An 11,199-nucleotide genomic window follows, 5' to 3' on the forward strand; every position below is an offset into this window, starting at 1 on the left:
ATCCTGGGCACCCCAAAGCTTCTCCAGAGGGGTCCTGGGTACCCACAGGCCTCGGCTTGGGGGGGCCTTGGGCGCCCCCCTCCTTTATTGCAGGGGTCCTGGGCACCCCACAGCCTCTACGTCGGGGTCTTGGGCACCCCATAACCCCAACAGGGGCATCCTGAGCCCCCCAGGACAGCTCTGCCGGGAGGGGAGAAGCCCCCCCCCCCCCCCCCCCAGCCCCAGGGCCACCACGGGGGGGTCCTGCCCCCCCCCAGCCCGGGGGTATCTGCTTTTCCAGCGGTCAGCAGGGCGGCGGTCACCCGATCCGAGGGGACGGAGGTGACAAAATCTCGCGTCCCCTCCTGACGGCGCGGGGCAGCTGGGGGGGGGGGGGGGGGGGGGACGGGACGACCCCCACCAGGCCTGGCCCTGGGGCAAAATGCAGGGGACCCCCATCGGGGGGGGAGTGCTGGGGGTGGGATGGAGCATCCGGACCCCCCCATCCTGGTGTCTTTGGGTTTGTCCCTGTCCCCTGTCCCCAGCCAGACCCCACAAGGATGGGGGGCACCTGGGGGGGGGGGGGGGGGTCCCCGGGGGGGGTCCCCAGCACTCAGTGGGACACAGCCACTCATGGCTGGGGGGGGGGGGTCCCTGTCCCTGCGGTGTCCCCAGGGCCGTGTGCTGCTGACCCCATACCCAGCTCCTTATTTTTAGCCCCCCCCCGTGTTCCCCCCCCCCGCGGCTCCGTCCCCTCGGCTCCTCTTTCCTTCCTTAATATGGAGCTGGAGCAGGGACGAGTGGGAGGGGGCTGCACCCCCCCCCCCCTCCCCCCCGGGGGAACCTCAGCCCCCCCCGGGGGGGACCCTGAGCCCCCCGGCGGGTCCCCGCACCCCCACCGTGTGCTCAGTGCATGGGGGGGGGGGGGGGGGGGGGGGAACACACGGGCTGCCAGGCTGTGCCCCCCCTCCTCCCCCCCCCCGGAGCTGCGTCGCTGGGGAAGGGGCTGTCCGTGTGTCCGTGTGTCCGTCCGTCCGTCCGTCTGTCCCGCACCCTCGGGCCGCGTCCCTCTGTCCCCTCCTGTCACCACCCCCCCGGGCCGGAAGGGGCCGTGTCTGTCCGCCCCCCCCGGGGGCCACCAAGGGGTTGCGCGTCCGCCACCCCCCCCCCCCCCCCCGTCCCCCGGCACTGGGGCTGCGGGTCCTGGCCGGGCTGCGTCCGTCCGTCCGTCTGTCCGTCCGTCCCCTCTGGACGCCTCTGTCCCTAAGTATCGGGGTGTCCCCCTCTGGCTGTCACCCGGGCCGGGGGCTGGCTGGCTGTCTGTCCGTCTGTCCGTCCCCGTGCTGTCTGTCCCCGTGCTGTCCGTCCGTCTGTCTGTCCATCCCCGTGCTGTCCGTCCGTCTGTCTGCGGGTCCATCCCCGTGCTGTCCGTCCGTCTGTCTGCCCATCCCCGTGCTGTCCGTCCGTCCGTCTGTGGGTCCATCCCCGTGCTGTCCGTCCGTCCGTCCCCGTGCTGTCTGTCCCCGTGCTGTCCGTCCGTCCATCCCCGTGCTGTCCGTCCGTCCGTCCCCGTGCTGTCCGTCTGTCCATCCCCGTGCTGTCTGTCCGTCCGTCTGTCTGTGGGTCCGTCCCCGTGCTGTCCATCCCCGTGCCGTCCGTCTGTCCGTCCCCGTGCTGTCTGTCCGTCCGTCTGTCCATCCCCGTGCCGTCCGTCTGTCCATCCCCGTGCCGTCCGTCCGTCCGTCCGCCCGTCCCCCCCCAACAGCTCCGTCCTCGTCCCTTCTGCCCCCCCTCGCCCCCCCTCCGGCCATGCGGGGCTGGGGGCTGCTGCTGGCCCTGCTGGCCCTGGGGGTCCCGGCCCCGGGGGGGGCGGAGGAGGGCCTGAATTTCCCCACGTACGACGGCGTGGACCGCGTGCTGCCCGTCACCGCCAAGAACTTGCGTGCGGCGCTGAAGCGGTTCCCGGTGATGGCCCTGCTCTACCACGGCCCCCCCGAGGGGCGGGCGGCCCAGCGCCACTTGGAGATGGAGGAGCTCGTCCTGGAGGTGCAGGGGCACTGGGGGGGGTGGGGACACCGGGGACACTGGGGGGGGGGGGGGGGGGCATCAGGTTCTGTGTGGCACTGGTGGAGACCGGGGGATGCTGGTGGGATGGGTGTGCACGTGGCGCCTGCACCCGCGAGGCGCTGGGGACACTGGTGAGGACCTGGGGGCACTGGTGGGACAGGCAGCTCCGGGGGGGGGCACCGGCTCCTGAATAGCACTGGGGACGCTGGTGGGGTCACTGGTAGGGAACTGGGAACGCTGGTGGGACAGGCACCAGCACCTGCATGGCACTGGGGACACAGGGAGGGACCTGGCGCCACTAATAGGGACATGGGGACGCTGGTGGGGACCTGGGGACACTGGTGGGACAAGCAGCTGCACCCACATGGCACTGGGGACACTGGTAGAGACCTGGGGACACTGGGGAGGACCTGGGGACACTGGTGGGACAGGTGGCTGCCCGGGGCCACCAGCTCCTGCAAGGCACTGGGGACACTGGTGGGGACAGGGGCACACCAGTGGGACACTGGGGGGACAGGAACCAGCACCGGGGACACTGTGACACCGCGGGAGGGGACACCGGGCGACCGGGGGGCACCGGCACAGGGGACCCCGCAGGGACGATGACACCGGGTGCCACCAGTGTGGTGTTGGGTGGGGACAGCAGGGACTGAGGGGACGCGGTGCAGGGCCGGGGGGGTGTGGGGGGGGCTGTATCTGCCCTCTCCATACTTGGGCTGGGGACAGGCGGGGCCACCCCCCCCCCCCCCCCCCCAAAAATAGCCACCGGCCCGGCCCCCTGCTGGCGTCACCGGCCATGAGGACACAGGGTGAAGGGATAGGGGGATATGGGGGAGGGGGGCAGGCGGGGGGGGGGCTCTGTGGCAGGTGTCCCCATGTGTCCCCCCCCCGCCAGCTGGCAGCCCAGGTGCTGGAGGACAAGGGCGTGGGGTTCGGCCTCGTGGATGCCCAGAAGGAAGCGGCCGTGGCCAAGAAGCTGGGTAAGGGGGGGGGGGGGGGGGGGCACCCCATGGGGACCCTGCTGGGGGGGCAAGGGGTGTCCTCCTGGGCTGGCACCAAAGGGAGGCTGCAGGGACCCCCCCACGTCCCTCCTATAGGTGCTTGGACCCCCCCAAACCCAATACAGAGTCCCCCTCCCACCTCCCAGCCAGGCACAGGGACCCCCCCCCCCCCCATGCACCCTGCCTGGCACAAGGACCTCCTTGGACCCCCCCCCCCCCCCACCTGGAGCAGCCCCCCCCCCCCCCCCATCTCTTTTCCCCATCAAGGAAACTTTCGAACACCCCCCCCCCCCCCCAGCTTCGCTCATACAAGCATTGGGACCCCCTTGCCCCCCCATATCCGTCACTGAGGCACAGAGGCCCCCCCTTGCCCCCCCCCCAAATGGCCCAGACACCTCTGTACCCCTGACCTGTGAGAGGAACCCCCATGAACCGCCCCCCCCCCCCAAGCCATGGACAGCCCCATGCCCCCCCCACCTGGCGCAGGGACCCCCTCAGACCACCTCCAGCTTGGCGCAGGGTCCCCCCAGGGCTGAGTGGGCCCCCCCTGTGCCCCCCCCAGGGCTGACGGAGGAGAACAGCATCTACATCTTCAAGGAGGACAAGGTGATCGAGTACGACGGGGAGCTGGCGGCGGACACGCTGGTGGAGTTCCTGCTGGATGTCAGTGTCCCCCCCCCCCCGCAAACCAGGGGACCCCCGTGTCCTGACCCCCCCCCAGCTGTCCCTCACCCCGACGCTGCCCCCAGGTGCTGGAGGACCCGGTGGAGTTCATTGAGGGCGACCACGAGCTCCAGGCCTTTGAGAACATCGAGGAGGACCCCAAGGTCATCGGCTACTTCAAGAGCGAGGACTCGGAGCGTACGTGGGGCTGGGCTGGCCCCCCCTCCATCCATCCATCCATCCACCCACCCACCCACCCATCCATCCATCCATGAGGACCAGTGGGCCGGGGGGGTCCCGCTGGCCCCGTCTGGGTGCTGGGACCCAGCCCTGCTCCCCCAGACTTCAAGGCTTTCGAGGAGGCGGCGGCGGAGTTCCACCCCTACATCCCCTTCTTCGCCACCTTTGAAGCCAAGGTACCGGGGGCCCTGTCCTCGTGTCCCTTGGGGGGGGGGCTCCCAGCCGGACCCCCACGGGTGGCTCAGAGCCCCCCCCCCCCAGGTGGCCAAGAAGCTGACGCTGAAGCTGAACGAGATCGACTTCTACGAGCCCTTCATGGAGGAGCCGCACGCCCTCCCCGCCCGGCCCCACAGCACGGAGGAGATCGTGGCCTTCGTGGAGGAGCACAAGCGGTGGGGATCCGGCCCCGGCCCCGCGCACAACCGGAGCCTGCCCCGGCTTCCCTGGGGCTGGGGCTGGTTGCCAGGGGGAGGCGGTTGCCATGGGGATGGTTGCCGTGGGAGGTTGTTGCTATGGGGAGGTGGTTGCCGGGGGGTTGGTTGCCAGCGGAGGTCACTGCCTCGGGGATGGTTGCCGTAGGTAGCGGTTGCCGGGGGGTGGTTGCCATGGGGACGGTTGCCATGGGAGGTGGTTGCCACAGGTAGTGGTTGCCAGTGGGTTGTTGCCACAGGGATGGTTACCATGGGGAGGTGGTTGCCATGGGGATGGTTGCTATGGGGAGTGGTTGCCATGGGAGGTGGTTGCCATGGGAGACTGTTGCTATGGGGAGGTGTTTGCCAGGGGGCTGGTTGCCATGGGGAGGTGGTTGCTATGGGAAGTGGTTGCCGTGGGGATGGTTGTCATGGAGAGTGGTTGCCATGGGAGGTTGTTGCCATGGGGATGGTTGCCATGGGGAGGTGATGGCCAGGGCAGTGGTAGCCACAGGGACGGGGGATTCCTGAGGCGTGACACAAACTTGTGAGGCCTCAGCAAGTGGGGGGAGGGGGTGGGGGTGGCTGAGCCCCCCGGGTAGGGGTCCCGGGCAGGGCAGGGTTAACACCTGGGCGCTGCAGCCTTAATCCCAGATCAGCTCCCCCCCCCGCCGTGACCTCAATCCCGCTGGGAAGTGGGGGGCTCAGGGGCCACCCCCGAGTTGCACAGAGGCCTCAGCCCCTCCTGCCCCCCCCCAAGCTGCTGCAGCCCCCCCAGCATCCCCCCCCCAAACAGCAGAGCCCTGGGAGGGGGGGATACAGGTCTGGGGGTGCCCCTCACCACCACCCCCCCCTCGCAGAGCGACGCTGCGGAAGCTCAAACCCGAGAGCATGTACGAGACCTGGGTGAGTTTGGAGGACCCCCCCCCCCAGCTGGGTCATGACCCCATTGCTCTGTGTGTGTGTGTCCCCCCCCCAGTGCCTCCCTGTGAGGTGACACAGGTGGTGACACCAGCCCATGCGTCGTGTGTCTTCCCCCCCCCCCCACCCAGGAGGATGACATTGATGGGATCCACATCGTGGCCTTCGCAGAGGAGGACGATCCAGGTAAGTGAGGGGTCCCAGCGGCCCTGTGGCCTTGCAGGGGGGCACAGGGGGGGTCCTCATCCCATCTCACCCCTGTGTTCCCCCCCGCCAGATGGGTTCGAGTTCCTGGAGACCCTGAAGGACGTGGCCCGGGACAACACAGACAACCCCGACCTCAGCATCATCTGGATTGACCCCGAGGACTTCCCGCTGGTACCACCCCCCAGCCCCCCCAGGAGGGGACACGCTGCTGTGACCCCCCCCGTGAGGCTGACCCATGTCCCCCCCCCCCCCAGCTCATCCCTTACTGGGAGAAAACCTTCAACATCGACCTGTCCCGGCCCCAGATTGGGGTGGTCAACGTCACCGATGTGAGTACCCCCCCCCCCGACCCCCCCCCGTGGCACTGGTGTCATCGCCTCACGCCGTCCTGCCCCCCCGCCTTGTCCCCGTCCCCTCCCCATCCCACAGCCCCCATTCTGCCCCATGGCCTTGTCGTGTCCCCGTCGCACCGTCCCCCTGCCTCACCCCACGGCTGGTGCCCCCCACCCCGTCCCCTTCCCCGCCCCGTGTCCCCATCCCGGTGTCCCCCCCCCCGTGTCCCCCACCCCGTGTCCCCATGCCGGTGTCCCCAGGCGGACAGCGTGTGGCTGGAGATGGCGGACGAGGACGACCTGCCGGGCGCGAAGGAGCTGGAGGAGTGGATCGAGGACGTGCTGGAGGGCGAGATCAACACCGAGGACGATGACGACGACGACGACGATGACGACGACTAGGCCTCCGTCCCCGTCCCCATCCCCGCGCGTGGCCATTAAAGTCCCCAAAGAGCCAGGAGCCAGGCTGTGACTGTGGGGACACGCTGGGGACATGGGGGGAGATGGGGGCCCCGTGCGAGACGTCCCCATGTGTGCGTGGGGAGGGACGGGGACCCCCCCCCCGTGGGACACGGACACCCGTGGGTGCCCCCAGCCGTGGCCCTTTCCCACGGTGACGGCCACGTCCTCGGTGCCCGGTGGCGGGGGGGGGACAGTGGCGGGGACCTGGTGTCGTGACGGGGACACGGCGGCGCGACGAGCTCCGTGCGTGGGGACACCCCCATGGGGGGTGCCGCGGGGTCGCCGCCGTGGGTGCCCAGCGCGGGCGGGCCGGGAGGGGCGTGGCCTAACGGGGCGTGGCCGTAGGGGGCGTGGTCACAGTCTCCGCCCCCCGCCCCGCCCCGCCCCGCGGCGCGCAGAGCGGCAGCACCGAGGCACCGAGCGGCCGCACCGGCACCGCCACCGCCACCGGCACCGCCCCGAGCCGGCCGGTAAGTGCGGGGCGCGGGCACCGGCGGCACCGGGACCGCCACCGGCACCGGGATCGGGACCGAACGGGAACGGAACGGGAACGGGAACGGGAACGGGAACGGGAAGGCGCCGCCAGCACCGGGACTTCCCCCCCGCCCCGGGGCCGCCGCCTCCACCCGGCCCCGGCCCCGCTCCCGCAGCCGGGGGAGGGCCGCGAGTGCGACCCCCCCCGCGTTAACAACCCACCCCCCTCCCGGTACTGACCCCTCCCGGTATCGCTCCCCCAGCCCCCGGTTGTGCCCCCCCTCCCCGCGATGCTCCCCCCCCCGGTGATGCTCTCCCGTTAGCGGCCCCCCCCCCCGCCCCGGTCCGCGGCCAGCGCCCAGCGCTCGCCCCGCAGCGCCGCGGCCAGGACGGGGTTAACGCTCCGGTGCCCCCGGCCCCGGTGGGACCGGGGATGCCCCCCCCCCGCCCCGCAACGTCGCAACGTTGCCCCCCGGTCCCGCTCACGGTTTCACTTCCCCTTTCGCTCCGGTGCCCGCGGGGGGGTCCGAACCCGTGACCGCCCGGGGGGGAAACCGGGACCGCGGGTCCCCCCCCCCCGGTGCCACCCGGTCCCAACGGGGCACGGGGACCCCCCCCTCCCCGCCCGGTCCCCGTCCGGTCCCCGCGGTGCCACCCGGTATCGGAGGAGTCCCGCCCATCCCCATCGCCCCCCGGTCCCCCCGATGTCCCCCCCCCGCCCCCGTCCCCTCCCCCGGCGCGTGATGCGGCCACGTGCCCCGGGCCGGGCTGGGAGCGAACTGGGGCCAAACTGGGGCCAAACTGGGCCGAGCCGGGGCGGCGGCGCCACCGGGGGCCGCCTCTTCCGCCCCGCGGCCCCAGGAAGGGGAGGGCTGGGGGGGGGGGGCGGGGGGAGCGCGACCCCCGCCCCCCCCAGCATCCCCCTGGGGTGCCCCGGGGCTGCCGGGGAAACTGAGGCAGGGAGGTGCTGGGGGGGGGGCCACGGCCAGCTGTGGCTGTGCCCCCGGTCCCGGTCCCGGGGCGGTGGCCATGGGGCCCGCTGCTCCCCCCCGGCCCCGCGGGGCCGCCCCCGCCGTGACTCAGTTTCCCCCGCGGGGGCCGGGCCGCGGCTGCATTGTCCCCAGCGGCACAAAAGGCCCTTGTCCCCCTGCCACACGGGGGGGGGGGCGGTGCAGGGGGGTCCCCAAAATGGGGAACCGGGAGGTGCGGGGGGGGGGGCACTCCTCAGCCCCCTGTCCCGTTTCTCTCCCGCCGGACGATTTCACCCCGGGGGTGCTCCCCAAAAATCCCGGGGAGGGGGGGGGGGTTGGGGCCATTATTTGGGGACCCCCCCACACCACGGTTGTGTCCCCCCCTCCTAAATCCAGCGTCCCCCCCCCCCCCCCCCCGGGCCGCGATGGACGGAGCGTGGGAGACAAAGGCGGGAAGGAAGCGGCCCCCCCGCATCCTGCCGGCCCCCCCGGGCCCCCCCCGCCCGTACCGGGATTTGGGGCAGCGCCCAAAACGGGGCCGGGCGGCCCCAGCACCCCCCCGACCCCCCCGGGGGCACCCAGGGGTGGGTGATGGGGAAGCGGGGGGGGGGTGCAGCGGAGCCTCCCCCCCGATCGCTGTTCGGGACGGGCCACGCCCCTCGTGCATATTCATGAGGTGATTTGCATATGAGGTGAATGGGAGGGCGGGGGGGGGGCCCGGCCCGGGACAGGCACGGGGGGGGGGGGCACGGGATTGGGGGGGGGGGAGCAAGTGTGCAAGGGCTGAGTCATGGGGAGCCTGAAGGGGGCTGGATGGGGCTGGGACACGTGTGTGCAAGCACGTGTGTGTGCAAGCGTGTGTGTGTGCAAGTGTGTGTGTGAGTGTGCACGTGTGTGTGCGCATGTGTGTGTGTGTGCACGTGTGTGTGCACGTGTGCATGCATGTGTGTGCCCATGGGTGTGCAAATGAGGGGGTGCACATGCGTGGGGGGTGCACACCTGGGTCCGTGTTCACATGCGTGTGCGCGCACGTGTGTGCCCGTGTGAGTACGGGTGCGGGGCCGTGGGTGCGGGGGTGTGCGCGCAGGGTGGCTCCGGGGGTGGGAGGGGTGGGGTGGGGGGTGCACGTGTCGGGTGGGTGGCGGCGTGCGTGTGTGCACACGTGTGCCCATCTGTGCCCTCCCGCACGGTGCCAGCACCCCCCCCCCCCCCCCCCCAGCACCCATGGGTGCCACGACCGGGGTGGGGGCTGCGGGGAAGGGGGGGGGGCACCCAAAGGCCAGGTGGGTGCTGCGATCGCCACGGCAACCGCATCCCTGGGTGGTCGCCACGGCGACTGAGGTGCAGCAGGAGATGGGGGGGGGGGGGACAGGGTGACCGGGGGTGGGGGGGGGGTCCCCATCCCCATGACCCCCAGCCCGGGCTGGGGGTGCCCCTGTCCCCCACCCCCCCCCAGCCCTGGGGTGCCCCCCTCTGTCCCTGAGCCATCATGGGGGCGATGCACTGGGTGTGCGGGGGGGGGGGGGTGGAGGGCGTGCTGGGGGGGGCCGTGCTGTGCCGGGGGGGCCGTGCCACGAGGAGGGGGGGGGCTGTGCAAGGCCCCAGCGCGTGCGCCCAGCGGGTCCCTCGTCCCCAGCCCTGTCGCATCCCGTGAGCATCACATGAGTCACGGCCCAGCGGAGCCGGGGAGGGGAGGGAGCGTGCGTGTGCGCGTGTGTGTGCGCGTAAGTGTGTCGGGGGGGCACTGGGGGGGGGGGGGGGGGGCGGCTGAGGCCGGGCTGCTCGTGACGCGGGTGGCGCCAGCCATGGCCGAGTACCGCAGCCTCCTGGAGGAGCTGGCGCAGAACATCACGGCCGAGGACCTGGAGCAGCTCAAGTCGGCCTGCAAGGAGGACATCCCCAGCGGCGAGGGCGAGGCCATCGCCACCAGCCACCACTGGTTCGCCTTCCTCGAGAAGCACAGCAAGCTGGACAAGGGTGAGCCCCCCCGCCTCGGCCCCCGGTCCCCGTCCCTTGTCCTGGTCCCCGTCCTCAGCCCCGACCCTTCCCCCGTCTCCTTTCCCAGTCCCTGTCCCGGGCTCTGTCCCCTGCCCAGGTCCCCGCCTGTCCCCGTCTGGGCCCCGTCCTGGTCCTCTGACTCCTTTCCCGGTCCCCTGCTCCCTGTCCCCTTGTCCCAGTCCCCACCGCTGGCTGTGGCCCTGCTCCCTGCCCCGATCCCTGTCCCCTCTCCTGTCCCCTGCCCCTGTCCCTGTCTCCTTTCCCAGTCCCCAACCTTGGTCTCTGCTCCCCATCCGTGTCCCGTCTCCTTTTCTGCTCCCCGTCCCTGTCCCCTGTCCCGGTCCCTGATTGCTGTCCTGGTCCCCATCCCTGTGCCTGTCCGCGTCCCTCTCCCCCAGCCCCGTCCCCTCTCCTGCTTCCAGTCCCTGTCACCTGCTGCTGGCCCCGGTCCCTGTCCCCTGCCTTGGTCCCCAGCCCTGTCCCCGCACCAGTCCCCGTCCCTGCCCCTTGTGCCCCCTTCCAGTCCTCGTCCCCGGTCCCTCTCCCTGCCCAGTCCCGTCCCCAGCTCCTGCCCGTCCCCGCCGCCCCCTGTCCCCGTCCCGACGCCCCCTGTCCCCGTCCCGACGCCCCCTGTCCCCGTGCCTGTCCCCGTGCCGACGCCTCGGTGCCCGCAGCCAACCTGTCCTACATCGAGCACATCTTCGAGATCTCGCGCCGCCCCGACCTGCTCACCATGGTGGTGCAGTACCGCACCCAGGTGCTCAAGATCTCGGAGGAGGACGAGGTGGACACCAAGCTCACCCGCATCCCCAGCGCCAAGAAGTACAAGGGTGAGCCCCGCGCCCCCCCCCCCCCACCCCCCGAGCACCCCCCCAGCCCCAGGACCACCCCCCCCCCCCCCCCCCAGCTCGGTGGGGACGCACACAAGCAGCTCCCCCCCCCCCCCCCCCGGTGACCCCCCCCCCAATGTCTCGGCAGACATCATCCGGCAGCCCTCGGAGGAGGAGATCATCAAACTGGCCCCCCCGCCCAAGAAAGCCTGAGGGGGGGCGAGGAAGAGGAGGAGGAGGAGGAGGAGGAGGAGGAGGAGGAGGAGGAGGTGGGGGGAGGCTGCGGCCCCCGTGTCCCCCCCCTGCCGCCTCTCCGGCCCTGGGGCTGGGGCGGGCGGGGGGGGGCGGCACGGTCACTAACAAAGTCTTAACGCCCCCCCCAGCCAGGGCCAGGGGCGGCTCTGCGTGTGCGTGGGTGTGCACGTGTGTGTGTGCGTGTGGCTGGGGGGGGGGGCGGCTTTGCTATTCCCAGGGAACCCCCCCGATGCCCAAAGCCCTCACTGGGAGGGGGGATAACAAAAACAGGGAACCCCCCCCCCCCCTCTGAATTATGGCTGGGGGAGGGGGGAAACTGGCACAGGGCCCACCCCCCCCCCCCCCCAAAACGCTGGGGACAGGGACAGGGACCCCAGAGCACGTGGCTG

General features: G+C 72.0%; 2 protein-coding genes across 2 annotated transcripts; both read left to right on the forward strand.

Moving 5' to 3' along the window:
* The first annotated feature begins 1,788 nt into the window (after positions 1–1,788).
* CASQ1 (calsequestrin 1) lies at positions 1,789–6,222 on the forward strand. Its single transcript, XM_035570777.1, has 11 exons — positions 1,789–2,025; positions 2,942–3,026; positions 3,610–3,710; positions 3,797–3,908; positions 4,053–4,126; positions 4,212–4,342; positions 5,221–5,266; positions 5,413–5,467; positions 5,559–5,659; positions 5,743–5,817; positions 6,082–6,222. The coding sequence occupies exons 1-11, from the start codon at positions 1,789–1,791 to the stop codon at positions 6,220–6,222; spliced, it is 1,158 nt and encodes a 385-aa protein (XP_035426670.1).
* Positions 6,223–6,665: 443 nt separating this feature from the next.
* Positions 6,666–10,879, forward strand: PEA15 (proliferation and apoptosis adaptor protein 15). Its single transcript, XM_035570794.2, has 4 exons — positions 6,666–6,752; positions 9,531–9,704; positions 10,400–10,555; positions 10,704–10,879. The coding sequence occupies exons 2-4, from the start codon at positions 9,533–9,535 to the stop codon at positions 10,766–10,768; spliced, it is 393 nt and encodes a 130-aa protein (XP_035426687.1). The 5' UTR covers positions 6,666–6,752; positions 9,531–9,532; the 3' UTR covers positions 10,769–10,879.
* Positions 10,880–11,199: the final 320 nt, after the last annotated feature.

Source organism: Cygnus atratus, unplaced genomic scaffold (assembly GCF_013377495.2).
Source record: "Cygnus atratus isolate AKBS03 ecotype Queensland, Australia unplaced genomic scaffold, CAtr_DNAZoo_HiC_assembly HiC_scaffold_46, whole genome shotgun sequence".
Classification (NCBI taxonomy): Eukaryota; Metazoa; Chordata; class Aves; order Anseriformes; family Anatidae; genus Cygnus; species Cygnus atratus.